The 22725-nt window shown below is 45.7% G+C and overlaps 1 protein-coding gene across 2 annotated transcripts; it reads right to left on the minus strand.

Annotated features, from left to right (window-relative positions):
- Positions 1–3984: 3984 nt before the first annotated feature.
- Positions 3985–21789, minus strand: STX5 (syntaxin 5). Of its 2 annotated transcripts, none has more exons than XM_035098767.3 (11): positions 21696–21789; positions 14647–14869; positions 12972–13042; positions 12110–12165; positions 10374–10444; positions 9995–10111; positions 9442–9498; positions 8293–8374; positions 8057–8157; positions 7081–7202; positions 3985–5872 (listed from the first exon to the last, which is right to left on the minus strand). In XM_035098767.3, the coding sequence occupies exons 2-11, from the start codon at positions 14848–14850 to the stop codon at positions 5713–5715; spliced, it is 1041 nt and encodes a 346-aa protein (XP_034954658.1). In that variant the 5' UTR covers positions 14851–14869; positions 21696–21789; the 3' UTR covers positions 3985–5712. The 2 variants fall into 2 exon arrangements, with proteins under 2 accessions (XP_034954658.1, XP_034954659.1); XM_035098768.3 differs by having other exon boundaries at positions 21685–21789.
- Between the last annotated feature and the right edge of the window lie 936 nt (positions 21790–22725).

Genomic DNA, 22725 nt, shown 5'->3' on the forward strand with positions numbered 1-22725 from the left:
GGAAGAGAATATATTCGGACATCCCTGCAGTGTAGTCCAGGAGGAAGCAGGAAGCAGCTTGGGATCTGCTGCCCTGGGTGGGTGGTTTATTATTTATTTATATTATTTAATAGTTAAGACTTACAGCTCACATTTCCTTCAATATGGAGCCCAAGGCAGCTTACAGAAATGACATTCATGTCTCTGTGTATGATATATTAAAAGGATATACGGATAAACTATAAAATCACCTAGAGTTCCATGATGTGCAGAGTTCAAGATAGAAGAATAAAAAGGCGTGATGGTGGGACTTTCCTTGTTCCTTAAAACTACCCACTGTGGGGGTTGTCTGTATTTCTCCGAAGGAAGGAGCTCCAGTCAGGAGACCACTACAGAAAATACCCTGTCATATGTCCCTGTACATTTTATATATTTGTTTTATTTTTTAAAATTGTAAACCACCTTGGCTACCTTGGTAGAAAGGCAGTATATAAATCCAATAAACAAAATAAGATAAATCCTATCATCCCTATTGGCTACACTGGCTGAGAGTGATGGGACCTGAGTATCGACTTGAGAGTTCCAACATCTGGGTAGGAGCACTGCATTGGCTACTCATATATAGAAAGGTGTTCTAGGTATCGAGAGTCCCAGATAGTTTAGGGCTTTACAGTTACGAACGTAATTCATTCCAGAGGTCCGTTCTTAACTTTAAACTGTTCTTAACTAGAGGCGTGCTTTAGCTAATGGGGCCTCTTGCTGCCGCTGCACCACCGGCACACAATTTCCATTCTCATCCTGGGGCAAAGTTCTCAACTCAAGGTAACTCTTCCAGGTTAGGAGAGTTTGTAACCTGAGGTGTTTGTAACTCGAGGTACCACTGTATATGGCTTGTATCAGGAGTGAGGAACCTATAGCCCTACAAATGATGTTGGGAGTACAACTCACATCAACTTTGGCCATTGTGCATATAGCCTGAGGGTTGGGTATCCAACAACAGCTGGAGAACTATAGGTACCCCACTCCTACACAAATAAAAGTGCATATAGCTCAACAAGGATTTCTGACTTTTAACAAGAACAATTAATCTGCACACACACACCCCTTGCCTGTGGGACTTGTTCAGTCTAAAGCAGGCTTCCTCAAACTCAGACCTCCAGATGTTTTGAGACTACAATTCCCATCATCCCTGACCACTGGTCCTGCTAGCTAGGAATCATGGGAGTTGTAGTCCAAAAACATCTGGAGGGCCAAGTTTGAGGAAGCATGGTCTAAAGCCTCCATCCTGGAACTGAGCCTCATGACCACATGAGCAGCCTAATTTTTGTACTATTTATGCTCTTTGTTTCTGCTGATGGACCTCTGGGCTCTAGCAAAAAGAAGTAAATCCCACGTTTAAATGATGCCAACCCCTGCTGTAATTCACTTTGATTATTGCATATTTTTCCATAAAATCATTCCTAAAGTTGCAAAAAAGTTCAGTTTACTGAAATGCCCCCACCCAGGCTCCTTCCCAAGCCAAATCCCATACTCAAGTTGCATACAGAAGCCTCATGCTCCACTGACTTGCATGCAAAAATAAGTAATACATTTTTGCACAAAGGAAAGAGCAGGGTTTTCAATCTTTGGTGCTACTTTTTGTTGTTTGGGGACAGGGAGGCACCTGCTACCTAATCCCAGATACTATTAAAATATTGGATCTCCAAATAAATAGGGTCTGTTCAAATCAGAAATTCAAGGAGTGCCCCTTATCAAAGCATTTTGTACCTTTGCCCAAACCTTGGATTCGTCACTATTTTCTGTGTATCTCTCACTTCCATCCCAGCACAGTGAGAGATCTAAGGAACTAGAAGTGGAAGCCTGTGTGTTAATCTAGCCATCATGGATGCCTTTGAACTGGTTGCTAGGAAGCCTATCCTATTATTACTGTTTGTTCTAAGGTTGTACTGTACTTCCAAACACACTTTCAAGGACGTAAACTCCATTTAGCTCAGTGAAGCTTACTGCTGGCCGAAATCCAAAATCAGACAGCTTGAAAAATGAACCTTAAAATTCTACATCAATGAATAACGAATGTATTCATGGCCTTACATGACCAGAGAACCAGAAAAGGGAGATCTACAATCTACACTACACATTCTCTGAACTTGAAGCTCAGAATCAATATTTGATGGGTAAGCTTGAAGTCTCTGAAGAACAGCAGCAAAAACTGAAAGCGGACCTTGAACAAATTATGAAGAGGGCAGCTTCATAGCTCAGTGAATCTGGCAGTATGGCAGTGAATCTGGCAGTATGAGCTGTAGGGTCAACTTTTGAAGTAGCGAGAAATCTTAACTGAGTCTGAGGATGTACACCAATAGGCAAAATCTGCCACATCTCTAAGAATGGCACAAACTGTAGAGGAGAGATGGTGAGTTTGAGTTAACATTAGGTACTTTTGTTAGGTTGGCAAACATTAAAAGCAAATTGACAGTGTCATGGAAAATTGATTATCTGTGATTCATTCTTGCAGCAAGAGCCATACAGTGGGGTAGCTGGCTGCGGCTATTGTCCAGTTTATAGTATACGCCTGATCCTAAGAGTTAGTTCCGATATTGCCTACTACAGCAGATGGTTTTTTTTGTACTTTTATTGCATTTTCTTTTGTATTCATATTTTGTTTGCTGCTTTGGGGGCCTCTGAGTTAAAAGGAAACATGTAAAAGAGGCATAAAAATAATGTAAATCTGCCTCTGGCAGCATGGCCAATGCTCAGGGATGATGAAGTTTGAAATCCAGCAGCATCTAGAATGCCAAAAGTTCCCTATATTTTTGCATTGTAGATTTTAAGTGAAAAACCACCTTATACAAAGAAGGCCAATAAAGATCGCAGTGGAGTGATAACTCTTACTACTTTCATCTGTGATGAGGTTTATCCAACACACATCCTCTTGAGTCTTTCACAAGAGCCACTCATCAACCAGGACTACGAGCAACTCGTAGTGCCCACCTGCTGCCTAAAGACAAAACTGAAAATGTTCTCTCCTTCCCATGCTGAGCTTATCTTTGTGCCTTTAAAAAAGCACAACTACTACTTTGTTTCTAAAGTGAGAATTGCTCTTGTAGCAAGAGCGTTCTCCTTCACTTAGATGGGGAAGAGCTGTGGATGGTGTGGTTACTTAGAGATGTACCTGTAGGAATTGCACTCGCCACATGCTCAGAAGGTATGACTTCACATCGCTCAGTGGTGGCTGCAGGCACAAAGCCAAGCCCTGGCTCTGCATCTAGGTCTCTACACTTTGGGGTGAGGAAGGGATTACGACAGCTTCTCCCAGCAGGATGGCAAATGGATGTTTCCAAGGTCTTACCTTACATAGTGTAAGTTGGAGACTCATAAATTAATGACCTAATTTCCACCCACCTGGAGCTCCCAGTCAAAGCTGCAATATTTTCCGGCCTGCTGTTGTGGTTCTGTCATGCTTTCTCTCTTCGCTTCCCCCACCAATATAACTCGAGGATCCTGTGTAGATTGGCCTGCAGCAACACTGTCTAGTAGTTCAAGGGTAACAAACAGCCCTCCAGATGTTGCTGTATGGACAACAATTCCCATCATCCCTGACCTTTGGCCTCACTGGCTGGGGCAGAGGGGAGCCCAATATCTGGAGGGTACGTCGAATTCAATCTAAGCAAATTTAACCAATTAAAGAAAGATAGGAGCTATTCTGGGCATTTTCAATCAAGAACACCTGCTGACTATACTTGTTTGGGAAGGGAGAGCTGGATTCTAATGCCTGTGCTAGGACAGACCTCTGAGAGCCAAGCAAGCCAGTGCCAGATGCAGAATCAGTACCAAGTTAAAGTAACCAACTCACCCAACTTGCACAAAGGAGCTTCCTTAGGGGCCGAAAAAGTCTCAGCCAGAACCTCCAGCCGCAGCAATTTTGGCTACATTGCTCTGGAAGGAACAGCTGGGAAGATGTAATGTACGACCAGTGGCCAAGGCCCAGAAGAAACTGCACCCCACTCATTTATGCTGTATCTTCATGTAGATTTTAATTGCAACACAGACTGGGGAGCTAATCTTGGCAAAGTGTTAAGCTAGCCATGGACGAGCTGATGCACTCCGGGGGTTTTTAAGACTACGACTGCCATCAGCCCCAGCCACTCAAGCTGACTGGGGAAGATGGGAGCTGTGGCCCACAATACGCTATCGTGTACCAGCTTGGCCCAGGCTGGCATAAGCAGATAAAAGTGTTCGCAATCCAGGCTAGTGTGCCAGCAACAGAACGGGCAGAAGACTCAGTTGTTGTTGTTGTTGTTGTTTTTAAAGTAAAGCTTTTTTTATATAAAAAAAATAGCTTTCAGGCAAGAGCAGGTGCTACTCTCTCCTCTAGATCACAGGGTAGCACCACCATCTCACACTGGTTAATGACAAGCAAGCAGGTTCCCCCTACCCCACCCTCCACTCATCTGAAAGAGCACAGGAGAAACTGACAGTGGAATGGTGGAATGTTAAGGCCATTGCAACTGGGGAGGGACGGGGACGGGGCAAAATCCCACCACCTAAAAACAAAAAAGGAGGTGGTGGTGATGACATTAAGGTGGGTTCCTGCTCAGCCACCATAACCAGGCCAGGGGGTTGAAATGGCCTTAGCATAGGCTACTAACAAAAGAGAGGTTGGGGCAGGGGAAGAGAAGAATTAGAGCTTAGCAGTTATATCAGTATCAACTAGCTTATAATGATTAGTGAGGTTGGGGTAGCAAGGACACTTTCTCCACTTCTTTTTTGGGGGGTGGGAGACGACAGTATGAGCCTGAACCGTTTGACAGCATGGAGGAGGCACTAGAGTGTTAGTTCTGTTTTCAGAGAGGGAGAGATAGGGTGCCTGGCAACTAAAAGGGGTGTCAGTGCCTCTGCCCAAGCCCTACTGACTTCCGTCAGCCAGGAGGATCGGAGCCACAGGGAAACATATTTGGTCTGCGTAAATCAGCCACAGTGAGAAATCTCTCCCTTGAGCAGGAGATGCAATGAGGAAGGCTGCCCCTTGATCTGCCTCTGTCTAAAATGGGAGACTCAGAGAACCCTCCTTGCACACAGGAGCTCTCTATGCCTAGGCAGCAGTAAGGAAGAAACTTAAATATGGAAAACAGGGAGTGGGGAGAAACCCCTATCAGGCCCACGGCCCTCCGGAAAAGACAAGACAAACCTTGCAACTTTAGAGATACAGCTGCCTCCCCGACAAATTGTGAGAGGGAGCCCGTGCTGGGAAGTTGAAACCTTACACCAAGGTATCAGTAATATTTTAAAAATGGAAGGGAGGGGTTCTGTTAGTGTTTTTTTGTTTTTGCTTTGTTTTGTTTAGTCCAAAAGGGGGAAGGGCAAATATATAGAACAGAGGAGGGGAAGAGATGCAAGATCCTGGTCCCGCTACATATAGACATGCCCCCGCACTGGATTGTATCCCATTTGGGGAACAGAAGGGGGTTTGTTGGGGCAGAGCCCTTCACAGCGTAGTCCAAATGCTATTGCACTCCGATTTGGGTGGCCCCCGCTCCAGGCCAAGAGCTGCAGCCAAAAAAACAAGGTCACAAATGAGCGAGGATGGGTCCCCCTTCGGCACCAGGCACATGGTGGGCAGCAGTGATGACTCTGCCCCCAGGCTGGCTACAAAGAGAACAGAAGAGTCCAGCGTCCCAACGCGGCTCTTGCAGGAGGAGGAGGAGCTGGGGGTGGGCGGTTGAGCCGCCTCCACCATCAGGCCAGGAACACCACGAAGATGATGAAGAAGACAATAAGGATGAGGAAGATTTTCACCATGAGCCACCGATTGGATGTGACGGACTGGAAATACTTCAGGATCTCCGTGTGGGCGCCTTCAACGCTAAGCTGAGCATCTTCCACGTTGGCGTCAATTCTACAGGATTGGCAAAAAAGAAAAAGAAAAGGCAGGTGAAGCCCTCCGGAGGAGCTGCCAGCTTGCTTCTCACCTCTAGGGGTGGAGGACAACCTGTGGCACTCCAGGCGCTGCAGTACTACAACTCCCATCAGCCCCAACAGCATGGCCAGGGATGAAGAGAGCTGTAGTTCACCAACATCTGGAAAAGCCAAAGGTCCTGCACACCTGCTCTGGGGCACAGTCTCTCCATTGGCAGAGAAAAGCTTGAAAGAGGGGAAGATCGATCTAAGCAGGGAGGTTTTAGGGGGCAAAGTGTTTAGGTCAGAATGCACTTGGGGTCAGGTGGAGCGTAGTAGCCAGGGCCACAGGGGCCCTTAGCAGGGAGCCTTCTGACGGGCTCCTTTAGGGTTTGTTGACCCCTTAGGGAGGGACTACCTGTAGATATTTATGGTGGGGGTTGCAGCATTGCCATGTGGTGGCCATTCTCTTCTCTTCTCCTCTCCCCATGCCCCCTGCCAATCAACACAACTTCTGGGAAATTGTGGTCAAAAAACATGGCTGCCACCATGTGTTTTTTTTATCACAATGGCCATTTTGGGTGCACTGTTGAAAACAAAAAGATAGTCGCCACTGGGAGCTGATGGGAGTGCTGTGTTGTGTTTTTCAAGAGGGCTCAGATTTCAGAAGTGGGCCCTACCAGGGCCCCAGCTGATGCCCCAAAGGGGCCACGTCTCGACAGAGGCCCTGGTAGATGTGATATGAGCAGCAAAGTTGCTGGTTCATACCTTGCCTCGGCAACGAGCTGACTGGGTACAACCTAGGACTAACCCTATGGAAACAGCAACACTAAGTTGCCTCCCAGGATTCTTACTGAAATAACATACAGTGAATTTTGCACATATCAGACCACCCCTTTTGATTTGTGGCAGCTGGTTGCTGGCTGCCGTTGTCAAGCAATGAACCCAACATTTGTGAGTCGCCCTGCTAAGGATCATCTCTGTCTGTTGAGGGTGGTTTGCCCTTGTGTACCAGTTGCTAAGAATCACAAGTGGGAAGGAGAGTTGCTGCTGCGCTCAGGCCCTGCTTGCCAAGGCGAGAACAGGAAGCTGGACTTGGTGGGCCTTTGGCCTGATCCAGCAGTCAGGCTCTTCTTGAGTCTTCCCCACAAGCCTCCTCCCAAACAACCCTTGTGCTGAAAACTGCTGGCTGCCTCCCTTGCCCACTACCTCTGGATGGTCTCCTCTTGTTCTTTAACCATATGCGCCAACTGCTGAAATATGGAGCCCAGCTCCACGATAGTAGACTCGATGTTCTGCATGGTGTCTGCCCGGCTCTGGATGTACGTATCCTACAAAAGAGGAACAGGTGATGTGGACAAGGGGTTTGGAATAGATGATCCTTAGGGTCCCTACAATTCTATGATTGCCTGCTCTCTTTTCTGTACCACTGTTACCAGGCAGATCTGTGGATATGGCACAACTGCAAGAAAGCCATATGGTGGTCAGTACTGATGATATAGAGCAGCCTTCGGCAGCTTGGTACCCTCCACGTGTTTTTGGCAGCAATCCCCATCTACAGCTCCCATCATCCTTAACCTCTGGCTATGCTGACTGGGGCTGATGGGATCTCAAGTTAAACAACATCTGGAGGGCCACAGGCTCTCTATCCCTGCTTCACGCTTCTGTAAGTGCATTTAATATTTGATCCCTGACTGGTTGGGATGTGTGTCCAGGACAGGAGTGGGAAACCTGCCATGCTCTCCAGGAGGTGTTAGAAGTACAACTCTCATCACCACTAGCCATAATGCCTGGGGAGGATGGGGGTTGGAGTCCCAACAACAGCTTGTGGGCACCAGGCTCCCCATCCCTGCTTTAGTGTGATGTGAGAACCTAAAGCAGGGCTATGCAAGTAGCAGACAGCTCAATTCTGATAGGCTCCCCCAAGCCAATAGGCTATAATTAGCAATGCTGCCAAAGCAGAGAGGGCAAAGCTGCCGAGAAGAAACAGGAAGTTTCACCAGGGACACGACTGTTCATGTGTGCTTTTGTTTGTAGATAGATGTTCCTTATCCTATAGCTCGGCCATGGGAAGCTAAACAATGACAACACCCGAAATAAAGCCAATCAGCCTCTCCTATTGCTCCACATCCCTTATTTCTAGTGCAAATGTCTGCAGGCCCACCCACTCCCCATGCCAAGGCACCTGCTCGTTGATGAGTTGCAACTGCTGGCTGGCCCGGTTGTCCATGTCAATAGCCACGTCCCCCGAGTGCCGACGTTCGTCCTGAAGCATAGCGGAGCCACCTGTGGACATCAGCCAGCGAGGTCAGACTGCTTCCCCAACCTCATTTCAAGCCCACTTTCCCTCCTTTAATGGGGTACCAGCAGCACCACTTTCCAGTTCCTTCTGGCACCAGGGGACACTCTGCTCTGACTCACCTAGATTGCTTGCAGCAAGGGGAATGGCGGAGACCGGGGGGCGGGAGAACTGTTCTCGCCGAGTCTTCTGCTGTTTAAGGTTCTGGGGAAGGAAGTTGGGAGAGTCAGGGCAAGCCAAGCAATCAAGGCGCTCAGGCCGGTGGGTCTTAATGTGCACAAGTTAAAGTTTCCCTATCATCCCATTGCCCACACATCAATACAATGCATAACATCACGAACTCCTCCAGGTGTGGGGAAACATCAGCTCTCCAGACATTGCTTGAACTACATCATCCATGGCCATTGGGGCTGATGGGACTTGTACTTCAGCAACATCTGGAGGCCCAAAGGTTCCCCAAGCTTGCTTTACATCTAGTGATGGTGATCCATAAGGTTGTACAATTTACACAGACTTTTCACCACTCTCATGGAAACTTGACACCGTTGTTTCTGCTTTTTTAAAGCCCATTTTTCTCCAAACAAGAGGCATAACTATATAGATAACAAAGGTTCAAATTTAAGCAGTCTCCATATGCTTTTGCCTTTGATCAGGGTTGATAAGTGTAAGGGGGTGGGCTTACAGGGAACAGCCACCCCTCATCAAATCCAGCTCTTTGAACGGCTCTGACAACAGCGGAGGGACAGGAGACAGGAACGAGGAAGTGAGTGGAGCGGGGCAGGGCTCAGGCAGCATCCAAGAGCACTACCTGCAGCCTGTGATACCAGCAAGGAAGGAGGGGCCAGCAGAGAGTTCTAGCGGGGAAACAGCAGAGGGGCGTCCTTTCAAATTCACCCCGGAACTAAGGCGATCAGCAGCTCGCAAACGCAGGGGGCGGAGATTTGGGGTCCCCAAACTACTCTGTTGGGAGGAGCCGAAAAGTGCCATTGGGAGAATCTGATAGTACTGAGTAGACATGTTTTCATGAAGCTCTTGCACTGTAAATAACATTCACAATAAAAGTACCGTATTAAAGACAAGATGGTTTGGAGTGTCGTTGCTCGAGGGTAGCCAGCAACCTCCCTGACAATAAGGCATTCATTTTATAATTGTTTTTATAGTTGTGTGTGGGGGGGGGGGCAAGAGCTGCCTTATTTATGTTGTGTGAGGCAAATAAAACAATGGAAACTCACTTTAGCAAAGTTTGAGATTGGTGGCTTACAACAACTTACCTCTGTCCGCACCTCCAGAACAGACTTGAAATCGTTGGACATGGAGGCTAACTTGGACTAGAAAAGAAGGGAAGGGAAGAAGAGTGAGGAAGGCAAAATCTGACCTTCCTGCCACCCTCTCTGGCCAGAGAAAACCTATTCCCACATTCATACCCTGTCACTGCTGCTAATCTCATGCTAGGGAACAAACATTTTATTTATGTCTAATACATATAAGACTACAACAGCCTTCCTCAACCTCAGGTGCTGGCTGGGGTCGATAGGAGCTGTGTTCCAAAACATCCAAAAGGCAAGCAGGGATACGTGAACAGTATGCCTCAAAATTCTGCATCAAGAAAAAAAGATGAGTTCTGCAAGCTGAATAAATTAGGCATATTATTTTTCAAGCTGTCAGAATTTATTCTATTGCTTGTGAGTTGTGGGGGGAAATGAGCTATCTGCAGTGCCCGAGTCCTGTTCTTCTGGGATGGGGAAAACCCTCTGGCTCTGAAGACATTTAAGTCCCGCAAACTTTTAGGCTTGCATTTTTTCAACCCTTTGCCTCAGGCCTGACCTGCAGTGATACCACCACGGTGTTGGAGTGAGTTTGCACATGCCTCCCACTCTGGCTGCCTTTCGCCTTGACAAACTCTTGTAGCTGTGCGATCTGTTTGTTCAGGCTGTTGATGTCCTGTTGAGATAGAGAAAGAGGAACTTGCCTGAAGAGGAAACACAGGGTTGCCAAGAGGCGCTAGAGGAGACTGTCCCTTTAAGAGAGCTCAGAGGAGGAGGCGGCAGCAACCAGCAAGCATGACATGCCACAATGGTGCCTCCCACCTCTGGCACTTGCTCAGCTTTCCTTCCCCATCCACTGCACATTCCAAGTGATGCAGAGGAATGAAGAGAGAAGGCAGCCAAAGGAGGAGCAGGACAGAGGAGGCCCTCTAGCTCACCTGCTTGATGATGTAAGTCAGCTCCTCAATCTCCACTGCCTTGTCATCAAACAGAGATTTCCGCTTGGCCACTGAAGATACAGAAAGATGTAGCGCATTAATCCCTTTTCACCCTGGGGGCCACATTCCCCTCTGGGCAACCTTCCAGGGGAAGCTTTTAATGTTTGATGGACTACTGTATTTTAATATTTTGTTGGAAGCCGCCTAGAGTGGCTGGGGTATAAATACCGTGTTTCCCCCTTTTTAAGACACCGTCTTATTACTTTTTTTTCTCAAAAAACCACAGGGTGGCTTATTTTTGGTGGCATGTCTTACTGGTATTTTTATTACGAGTCTGAGGGAAGGGAGGTGTGCAGCCCTCTCTCCCCGGCCCTGGGATGTTCGCGAAGGGCTGCTCTCTCTCTCCTCCAAGGTGGAGACTCACTTAATAGCAATCTGCTACACTGGAGCTTCTTAAATCTAAACCAGTATAATGGAATCTATCTGTGTGATACAGTCCTAGCAGTAGCCTATACGTAAAGCAAGCAAGGATCTCTACTAGCCAGCTGCCCAAGACTTAAGTTCCAACAGTCCGATGTTCCAACAATGTAGCACTTTGTAGTCACTGATAGCAAAGAAGCTACCTGCTGAGAACAAAGAAGTCAGCTAAGCAGCAATTAAGATTGCTGACTTGGTAAATGGTAGCAATTGAGAAGCAATTGAGCCAGCGAGGTGAGGAAGCACGTGTTGTTAGGACCGGCAGTTTAAGTTTTGTGTAGAGCAGCGTTTAGCAGCTCCTTTTAGCAGCTCGCAAACAGCGAAGGAAAAAGTCCTTAATAAATAAAAAAAAGTCCCCAAGGCAAGGACTGCGATCCAAACTACTTACAAATCCTTAAAGGGGCAGCTCCACAGACAACCAAGCACCATAAGGTAGAAAGAAAACTGCAGCAGGCTTTTTAAAAGGCTGCCTTATGCCTTCGGTAAAAGCAAGGAAACAACAATCAGACATGGGAGATTCCCGTTAAGAGGAAATCAACGTGCATTGAATGGAAAGGTGGGGGGAAGCGAGAGGTGGGCTGTGTGTGTGTGTGTGTGAGAGAGAGAGAGAGAGAGAGAGAGAGAGAGAGAGAGAGAGAGAGAGAGACGCAGGGGGGGGGGAGAGAGACAGACGCGCGCACGGAGGTCTCTCCCTAAAAGGGAAAACAGCCTTTGCATTCTTCAATCGCCCCTCTTTTCTTCCTCGTGCCTTCATCTCCTCCCCACCCCACTTTTCTCCCCTTCACCAAGTAGAGCTTACACAGCTTGGCTAAAAAAATATTTTTGAATCCTTTTATTTAAAAAAATGCTCTCAGAAACGGGAAAGGGAAATCACGAGGCTTTGGCAGCCAGCAGCTACGGCTGTTCGGTGCATTTTTACAAGCTTTTAAAGGAAATACGTGTCTGTGGAACGACAGCAAAATGGGGAGAGATTTTTAGGGGGGGGAGTTGGCTGGCGGGAGGGGGGTTATTGCTAGTGGGTGAAGGGTCTATCAGTATGTCTTATTTTCGGGGTATGGCTTGTATCGCGCAATTGCTTAGAAATCCTGCTATGGCTTATATTATGCCTACGTCTTAAAAAGGGGGAAAGACGGTAAATCATCATCATCATCATCAAATGACAAGTCAAAACTCAGCCAGCAACTACATGATGTGGATCGGTTCCCCCCCCCCCACTCCCCACAGTAGGCTCCAGCTTCACCCACACTCCAAATACTCACAGATTGTTAGCTTCTCCAGCTTGGCGAAAGTGTTGCTGAGGTCCTTCCCAATCCGCCTGAGAATCACAAGGAGTTGAAATTAACAACAACAGATGCAGAACTCAACCACCTTGCCTCAACCATCAGATGCTCAAGTTACATGAAACGAACAAATCTTAAAATTGGAAGGGGCAAGGAGTTATCATGCACAGTGCTGGACCACCCCGTGTGCTGGATTTCAACATTCCACATTTTCAAAAGGCCTTGCCCGCCACCAGAGAAGTGGTAGCGGCATCCGGCAAGTTATCGCAGGGCTCTTGCAAGATCTCCCTGTTGCTTCTCCTCACTCCTCTGGAGCCACCGCCAGAAAAGCAAGGAGAAGCAGCTGCAGCCACTTGATTCCACAGCAAGATCTTGTGGACCTCTGACTACTGCTCCTCCTCACTTCTCCAGAGCCCCCACGCGTATCGCCTAAACCGCACTGCTGCAAGAGAAGCAAGGAGAAGCGATTGTGGTTTCCAGTTTCCATTGAGATCTCACGGACCTCTTGCAAGGGCTAGGGAACCTTTCCATCGTCCCCAACTGTTGGTCATACTGGATAGGGCTGATGGGAGCTGTAGTTCAGCATCACCTGGAGGACCACAGGTTCCCCAGCCCTCCTCCAAGCTGGTCCTCCATGTTTCCAACCGCTTACCAACTTAACCCCCACTCCCTGCTTCCAGTACCTGCCATCTCACCAGCCATGAGGGCTGGACCTTGCTGGCTGTGGGGCTGGGCTCCCAACACTGTATAGGGAAAACCTATTTCTCTGGATCCCCCTGCAGTGCTACAGTCTCATATCTCCCTGAAACATCCCCATGAAGTGATGGGTTGATAAACTCACTTGGCCATGACAGTGAATTCGCTTCTTTGCCGAATGGCGTTCAGCACTGGCTTGTTTGGCTGAAGCCCATTCTGAAAAAAGAAGAAAATGAAAGACAATTGAGACTGTGTTAAGAATATAAACAAAAATGTGAAAGAAAGAGTAATCCCTAGGCACTTCTTTTTTTAGTGGTCCAACTTCTCCCAGGTGGAAAAATTTCTACCTACATCTGTCAGAATACCAGCCACGCTTCGCTCTGTCTCCCAACAAACAACACGATGGCCCAGTACAAAAAGATGCAACTTTATTTCTTTTGGGTCTCCAGCATTTTTAGATGCCAACCTTATGTACCCAGGAAATTCCTGCAGTCTGTGGGAGAATTTCTCCTGCAGAAGCCACAGTAGCACAGAGCAGGGCTTTTAGGGTGGCTGCCTGTGTTTGGTGGAATGGCATTCCTTTCAGGATACAACAGACGCCCTGCTATCTGCACTTTCCAGAAACAATAGCAGACATTTTTGTTCCAACAGGCTTTCTCCACTGGAGAAATGGATCTATGCCATGAGTGTCTTTGGGGGGGGGCATAGTTTCAGTTTTGTTTTAAGTGTATCTGGTTTTGTTTTAAGTGTATCTGGGTTATTTTGCTGGTTTTGTTACACATTGCATTGACAATAAGTGTAGAATGCAATCATAAATTGATTATGGTGAAAATAACATTAACAATAATCAACCTGCCACTTAAGTTTATAAAATTATTCACAGTGGAACCTTGGTTCTCAAAGTTAATCCATTCCGGGAGTCCATTCGACTCCCAAAACTGTTCGAAAACCAAGGCACAGCTTCTGATTGGCTGCAGGAGATTCCTGAACTCAAGCAGAAGCCATGTCGGAAGTTTGGCTTCCGAAAAACATTTGCAAATTACTTCCGGGTTTGCGGCGTTTGGGAAGCCGATTTGTTTGGGAGCCAAGCTGTTCAAGTACCAAGGTACCACTGTATATACTACATATTATTGCTGTATAATAAAGGCCAGTTACGCAAACAAAACATATATAAACATTGACCGTTACAATACACAACAAAACAATCCCATTTAAAACATTACAATGTGAAACATCCATAATTAAAAGACCCAATAAAATAATCCCATTATCCTGTTACAAGCCTTCTCAATGAGGTGTACAAATTTAACAATAAAACAGATTTTTAAAAATCACAAATTACATATCGTGACATTAAACACTAGAACAGGCATTGAGAGGAAAGTCTCCATTTGTGGCAATGGAAACTTCCTTCCTGGGACTTAATAGATGCTTGGTGGGCAGGGGAGGTGCCCTTGGTGGATTTTCATCATCACCAAGAAAGTTAGGGAAAGTGAAACTCCCCTTTCCTGGGATCCAGGCCATGCGTCTCTCTCTCTCTCACACACACACACACACAAAATCATTCTCACGCACACACACAAATCATGCACATTAATTGCTGTTAATGTATCATCTCACTTGGACCTTAGTTAACAGCAGGGACAGTGCATGTTACAGGCTCAGGGCATTCTCCACCCATTCCCATGCCTTGATTTACAGCTGTCTCTATCAGGCCCCCAGCCTAGAGAGGTGTAATTGCAGGAGTTCTCTACATTGGCCGCAAGAGTTAGGTCTATCCACATCAGCTTGCCACCAACTCAGCCTTAAGTGGCACTCACCTGTCTGTTCTGCAAGGACTTGCAGGCAGAGAGAAATTCCTGGGTGCGATCTTGACACGACATGGTGTCCCACTGTGGAGGAGGTGGCGCAACTGGGCTTGCGGCAGGGGTGGCAGCGAGCGGGGGCAGAACTTGCGTCTGGGAAGGTCCCAGGTAAACGCCCTGCTCAGTGTTTCTAGAGCCGTGGCGTCTCCTCGTATTCATGGAGGCTCATAACCTGGTGCTGAGAGAGAGAGAGAGAGAGAGAGAGAGAGAGAGAGAGAGAGAGAGAGAGAGAGAGAGAGAGATGGTCATCAGTGCCCGGCAATGAAAATTTCAACCTTGCTCTCAAATTGCACCGGACAGGCTTCCCCACCCCATTGTAAAAACACTTAAATCAACAAGGGGCAATCTAAAAGTTGTTAGACTCAAATTCCCATGATCCAGGTAGCAGCTGAGTGGATAGGGATAATGGGAGCTGTAGTTCAACATCTGGAGAGCCACTAGTTCCAACACTGACTTAAAGCCTGCAACCCTTTTCAAGTACGGCATTTATTATTGCATTTATTAATTAATTTTATATCTCACCCTTCCTCCCAAAGGAGCATCAGTGACCAATACAATTATTTTTATTTGAGGGGGGAATCAATATATTTGAATAAAAATATTCCATACACACATACAAATATTCCATACATGAAAACCATAAAAATAGTACCTGCTTTTAGCAGTTACTGATTTAAAGCTCCATCCCTCCCATCAAAAAATAAAAAACATTTTGCCAATATTGATAATTAATTTCACAATGTAGGTCCATTTCCTATATTGTTTTCAGTCAGGTTAAACTTCTCATCAGGTCACAAATAATTATATAAATACCGGGGGGGGGGGTTCTTGGGAGGACACACTGAATTTAAAATTAATTGTTCAATGGGCTTTAGAAAGTCTGTCTATTTGCTTGAGAAAGAACTATGTGATTAGCCAATGAAAGTGCAGTTTGATGTATGGGCAGCCAGCTTGTTTCCAGTTCTCCCAGTTTTTCTTTTCCTTGGACTCCTGTTAGAGCTCTTAAATCTCTGTAGATATATCTTATCGTGTGCAATCCCTTCTGTTTATAACCATTGGGCTGTATTTCTTTTGTTTTGCTTTAGCACAAGGGATGGTAACAGAAAGGAGTTATTGGTGAGATCAGAGAATGACCAAGATTTCAAAGTCAGCGATGTACTAAGCCAAGGGATTTAAAATAAATTGAGAGCAAATGTGAGAGGTCTGTTTCATCATTAGAAGTACATTTCATGTTAACGGTTTGAATAACAAAGCTAAACGCAATAGAATTGGACAGGTAATTTCAAAACAAAAATTAGATATAATTTGCCTTCAGGAAACACACATTGCAAAAAAATAAATAAAAGAGTTTTAATCAATAAAAGATTAGGAATGAATTTCATCTCAGCAGACAATGCTAAAAAGAGAGGAGTTGTCTTTTATATTAATCCTGCACTAGAGCCCAAATTGATTCAAAAAGATGAGAAAGGTAAAAATTTAATACTGTAGTATAAATAAAAATTCAAGGAGAGAAAATAATCTTGGTTGGAATATATGCCCCAAATGAGAAAAAAGCAGTTTGTTTTTTTAAAAAAAACTGGAAACAGAATTATTTGAACATGCAGACCAAAAAATCATTTTAATGGAAGATCTAAATGGAGTTCCATCATTAGAAAAGGACAGATCAGCTAGGAAAAAAGATACTAAAGAAGGCAGATTACCAAAAGCTTTTTTTGATTTGGTCCAAACTTTAAATTTGATAGATATCTGGAGAGTAAAACATTTGTTTGATAAACAGTTCACTTTTTATTCTCATGTTCATGATAGCAGTTCAAGGATAGATGCCTTATGGATTTCCAAAGAGTTGGAACCCAAAGTAAAAAAATTGAAATTAATCCCAGAACATTGTCAGATCACAACTCCACATTTAGATGGAGATTGAATGAAGATTTATTAGAAGACCAAAATTGCATGGAAAAAGAAAGAAGACCTTGGGGATTATTTTGAAGTAAACCTCCAGGGCCAAACTAAATTACAAATGAAAAAATATTCAAAATAGAGGAATATATAAAAAATAGTAATCTGCCAAAAATAAAAGAGGAACAAACAGTGATATTAAATACCCAAATAACAGCTCAGGAAGTATTAGAGGCAATAAACTGGATGAAAAGTGGCAAGTCTCCAGAACCAGGATCGGCTATATGATCTGTGTCTACAATTGATCTGTGTCTACAATTACCACTACTACTACTACTAAAATGAGGCTGCATTTTAAGCTGTATTTTAATTAACTGTTTGTTTGTTGTTTTTTCTATTATGCTTTATTGTAATTCATATCTGGTGTTAGCCGCTCTGAGTGCGGCCCTGGCCGGGGAGGATGGGGTATAAATAAAAATTTATTATTATTATTATTATTATTATTATTATTATTATTATTATTTGCAGATAATAGAAGTGGGTGTCAATCTGTCTGCCAAAAGTTTCCTAAAAATCTTTGCATCTTGGTTAATTAGTACTATAGGTCAATACTCATATACAAAAATGGCATCTGTCTCAGGTTTCTGAAATTCTATCAGCTGCGATTCCTTCCAAGTGGCAGGTACTTGACGCCCTCAGAGCATAAAGTTGAATAACCTCCCCATTTTAGGACAATTTCTCCTTAAACACTTCGTAAAAAAAATAGGAGGTGAAGCCATCTAATCCTGGGGTGTTTGCAGGTTTTAGTTTAAGGGGATTTTTCCTATTTCATTTTCTGCTATAGATTCACATAGATAATTTCGTTGATCTCTGTCCTGGGGTTTTAGATTTCCTTCACTGAGATAACTGATAATTTGCATGCTATATGTTACTTTGTATTTATATATTTCATTGTAGAAGCCTCTACATTCCCCGCCCTGCCAACTTCTTCTGTTTTATAAAGGTGTTTTCCTCCCTGTCCTTGAATACACATGATATATTTCTAGAATTTCTTATTCGTTCAAAAACTAAGAGTTTTGATTTATTTATTTTGTCACAGAATTCGTAGTACAGTATTTTTGACTGATATATTGTGGCTTTTAAGAACATAGCAGTGCTGGCCCAAAACATCTTCCTGCCTGAAGCAGAGCCTAAATGGCACCACAACCACCCAGTAGTGCCAACACAAAAAGTATTTGCTGCACTGTTCAGACACCAATCCCCACCACTCCTGAAGCAGACCACTTTGTCCTGCCACTTGACTCCCATCACACATACACCCTCCTAACTCATTGTCAATGGCTACTATCTCCACTGTCAGAAGCAGTATGCTAGAAACCATCGATGGGGAGAGTACTGTTTCATGCAGGTCCCGTTTGTAGGCTTCCCATTGAAGCATCTGAGTGGCCACATGCTGGACTAGACAGGTCATTTGGACTAGTCCACATGCTGGACTAGACAGGCCAGCAGCCAGCCTCCTTCTACATTTTTATGTTAACTCAGATCTCCACCAGAACTAAGCTGAAAAACAAACGAAGGCACCCAGTGCCCTAGGACAAACCCGCTGCTCTAAATTACTAGCAATGGCTTCTTCCCCCACAGTGCTCAGTACAGATCCAAGAGTTCCTTTTGGATTCAAAAAACTGCCACTCCAAATTCAGTGGGAGGAAATTTAGATTTCACAAAGGCCCAAGTAGTGATGCCAATTGGACAGGTCAGAATCTGGCTGCTTTGTGGTTGTATGAACTAACATCTACTCTCCCCACAAGCTCTGAATCGCTTAACAATAACAGAAGATTATCAGTCTTCCAAGCCACCACCTTGCAGGCACAAATAACAAAGAGTTTTGTAGTGGTATAAGGAGACAGATTTATTGTAGCATAAGTTTTATCATTCACTATATTTATAAAATAAAATAAATTCCTTCCAGTAGCACCTTAGAGACCAACTAAGTTTGTCATTGGTATGAGCTTTCGTGTGCATGCGCACTTCTTCAAATACTGAAGAATCTGAAGAAGTGTGCATGCACACGACAGCTCATACCAATGACAAACTTAGTTGGTCTCTAAGGTGCTACTGGAAGGAATTTTTTAATTTTGTTTCAACTACGGCAGACCAACATGGCTACCTACCTGTAACTATATTTATAAAAAGCATTTATAGATCACCCTTTACCTTCAAAGATACCAGAGTGGTATCCAATTGGCAGGAATAAACTAATTGTGGGCATACTGGCTGGGGCTGATGGGGAGTTGGAGTCCCCGCCCCCTGCTTAACATAAACATACAATGCAGCTGCATTTGAAATACTGTGCAGAAACAATATAAGTGAATGGGAAAAGGTGCAGAAAAGTCAAGGGACTGGAGCTGGGAGAGGGGAGGAAATATTACAGCAACTTCTATTATTACAAACTGTCTAACAAAGAGTTGAGAAAGAGAAACTGTTTCCCCTTCTCAGAGTCAGCAGGTTTGGAACAGGCATGCTATTTCATGCAGTACAATGCACAATTAACTTAATCAAACTTGCACTGTGGATAGGGGCAGCCAGTAAAACTTGCACCACTAAAAATGAATACCCTGAAAAGACCAACCTTTGTATACCTATAGTTATTTGTTTTGACTTTTTTCTGAATGTGATGTTTGCTTATCCTATGATAAATATGAATAAAATCAGTATTTTAAAAATGTATCAAACTTTCTGCCTGAACATTTGGTGAAGTGCCTACTAGCTAGGACAGCTTTAAAAGAAAGCATTAGAAAGGGTCGTGGAAGAGGAAGAGATCTACTAATAGACGATAAACCAGGACTGTCAAAAAGGAACTTCCTGTTCAAGCGCAGTCTACCCAGTAAGCCAACAAATTACCTCCAGCCTTGGAGCACAGGGATTCTGTATCTCTCCTTCACTGCACTCTTACCTGAAAATAAGTCTCACTGTATTCAATGGGGCTTACACCTAGAGAAGGGCATACAGGACTGCAGCTCCAACTTTATGAGAGGAGGAAGGCAGGGCCCCTGCAGTAGTGTTAGGGGTTTAGAGGGGCTCAGAAACCCCAGTGTAAGTGTGGGACTCAGACCCCTTCAGCACCAAACTGTGAACAGCATTGGCTCAGAGTGTCCCAATATCCATCTCCAGCCTTCCCCTCTCCAGTAAAGGGGGGAAGGTCTGGGGTATATTTGGACCCTCGGCAACACAGCCTTGGCCACCCCTTACCCAGATAACCAGCTCCAACCCTCCTTTCCATTCTTAAAGCCAAAAACACTGCTGTAGTTGAACTGCACCCTCCAAAGCTCAATTAATCTGTAGGGTAAGAGTGGCAGGAAGGAGAGTAAGGTGGGGTTCCCCCATCACCCTCAGAAAGGGACAACATGGGTTGCTTGTCAGGGCAAGGGAAACACTGGGCTGCTTGGGATGCTTCTGAAAACTTAGATGAAGCAAAGCCAAAACAGAAAGTAAAACACAAAGTAACATAGGAAGCTGCCTCTCATAACACCAGAACTAGAAAATAGTCAAGGAAGCTGGATGTTAAAAGATTCAGGACAGGCAAAAGTATGTATTTCTTTATACATTGCACGGTTAAACTATAGAATTCGCTCCCACAAGAGGGATGGCCACCAAGTTGAATGGCTTTAAAAGAGGATTAGACCAGGGGTCCCCAAACTAAGGCCCGGGGGCCGGATGCGGTCCAATCACCTTCTAAATCCGGCCCGCGGACGGTCCGGAAATCAGCATTTTTTTACATGAGTAGAATGCATCCTTTTATTTAAAATGCATCTCTGGGTTATTTGTGGGGCCTGCCTGGTGTTTTTACATGAGTAGAATGTGGTCCTTTTATTTAAAATGCATCTCTGGGTTATTTGTAGGGCATAGGAATTTGTTCATTTTTTTTCAAAATATAGTCTGGCCCCCCACAAGGTCTGAGGGACAGTGGACCGGCCCCCTGCTGAAAAAGTTTGCTGACCCCTGGATTAGACAAATTCATGGCAGATAAGGCAATCAATGGTTACCAGGCATAATGACTATGTTCTACCTCCAGTTGGAGGCAGGATTATTCTGAGTATCAGTTGCTGGAAAACACAGCAAGGGTGAGTGCTGTGCACTCAAATTGTGCTTGTGGACTTCCTAGAGACATCCGTTAAGCCACCATGAGAACAGGATGCTGGACTAGATGGACCACCAGTAGCCTGATCCAGCAGGATGTTCTTATGCCTTCTACAGAGCCAGGCCTATCAAACTCAGTATTGTTTACACTGACTGTCAGTGGGTGTTCAAAGTTTCACACAAGTGCTCTCTCCCAGCCCAATCTGGAGATGCTGCGAACTGAGACCTTCTGCATGCAAAGCAGATGCTCTACCACTGAGGTACAGCCCTTCCCCTCAAATTAAGATTCTAGTCCTCACAGTCCACCACTGGGCTATGGCCCTTTCTTCAGGGGCTGCCACACACATAGAACCATGGAATTGTAGAGTTGGAAGGGACTACGAGGGTCACCTAGTTCTGCAATGCAGAAATTGCCCTACGTGGGTCTCGAACCCACACAACCCTAATATTTAAGAGTCTTATGTTCTACTATTGACTGAGGTATCCGGGTGAGGTTGAAAGAAGGGAAAGGTTTTCGAACCACTATCTGTGGAAGAGGAAAGGGGAAAGTTGGAAGGGGGAGAGACCTCTATCCGTAATGATACCCGGGGGGGGGAGGGGGAGGAGGAGGAAGAGGAGGAAGAGGAGGAGGAGGAAAAGCTGTCATTCCTGTCAGAAAGGGGAGGGTGAGGACACACGAGAGGAAGGACTTGGACTGATAAGAGGTGGAGGAGGGATTTGGAGCAGGACACGCAAGAGAAGGGATTGGAGATCACAATCTGTGGGGAAGGGGGAAACATTTCACGGGAACACACAAAGGGGGAAAGGGCTTCGGCCGCTGTCTCTGAAAAAGGGGGGAACTCTTTGAAGCGGGAGGGGGGACCACACCGGGTGGGGGAACTTTTACGGAGGAGCACTGCGCTCGACAAGAGTAGCGGGGGGGACGGCGAAGCCTGAGGCATATATATGAGAGAGACGGACCTCCGACTCACCGGCTTCGCGGACCCGGATCCAGCTCTAGGCGCTGCCTCACTCCTCAGTTCCGAACACCGGCCTCCGGATCGAACGACCAAACAAGCCGAAAGGAGGGCGGGCCGCCAACGTCACTGCCACGTACCCCCTCGGCGGCGGACGTCACACGCACGACGCCGAGAGCGACGTCTGTTAGCAGCGCCTCCTCCGCTAGCGCGCGGGCGCGTGTACGTCCTCCCCGCCCCTCCAACGACGCAGCTTCTTTTCGCCGACGTTGAGATTGAGGGAGGCGGGGCTCTGTTGCTAGGCGACAAAAGGCGGACGCTTTCCGGGATCCTTGGAAAACGGGGGGTGGGGGAGAGTGTAGAGTCTGGATTTTGTTGCTAGGGAACCAAGAGCCGGCGGGGCCTGCATTCCAGAATAAAGGGCTTACCTGGGAGTAAACTGTAATTGAAATGGGTCGGGCTGTGACGGGTGCAGATTCGGCTGGGGAGGCTTTTTCTACCGGTAGCAGCTGCTCTCGAGGGTTTCAGGCAGTGGATGTTTCCAGCCCTATCTGGAGATGGCAGACACTGAACCTGAGACCTACATGCAAAGCAGATCTTCTGCCACTCAGCTACAGTCCGTCCCCCAAAATCAAATGAAGTACTACTGAAACACTACAATCGAGTACAGTACTACAAAGAGGTCATATTCTCCATTCTTTCGTTGTGCATTGTCTAGTAAAGTTTAATGGAAGATAAGGCTGTCAATGGCTACTAGTCACAATGGCTATGCTCTTCCCCCACTGTCAGGGGCAGTAAGGCTTTTGAATTCCAGTTGCTGAAAACCACAGCAGCGCTTGTGCTTAGGTCCTGCTTGCAGGTTTGCCACCGGCATCTAGTTGTTCACAGTGAACAGGCTGCTGGACTATATAAGTCATTGGCCTGATCCAGCGCACTCTTCTTGCGTTCTTACACTGGTAGTCAAATGAAATGAAATGTTACCTTGATACGCTCTAGCATCTGTTTCCTTTCATTACCCTTTGTTTTTTTTTCCCCACCCCACTGG

Source organism: Zootoca vivipara, chromosome 16 (assembly GCF_965207765.1).
Source record: "Zootoca vivipara chromosome 16, rZooViv2.hap1.1, whole genome shotgun sequence".
NCBI lineage: Eukaryota > Metazoa > Chordata > Lepidosauria > Squamata > Lacertidae > Zootoca > Zootoca vivipara.

Bases quoted from the DNA above. Each gene is read 5' to 3' on its own strand.
- STX5 (XM_035098767.3), bottom strand. From the start codon at position 14,850: ATGAATACGAGGAGACGCCACGGCTCTAGAAACACTGAGCAGGGCGTT. The intron at 12,166-12,971 runs GTGAGTTTATCA...TGTGATTCTCAG, and splicing joins GAATTCACTGTCATGGCCAA to GCGGATTGGGAAGGACCTCA. The intron at 5,873-7,080 runs GTAGTGGGCAAG...CCAATCCTGTAG, and splicing joins CAAGAGGAGACCATCCAGAG to AATTGACGCCAACGTGGAAG.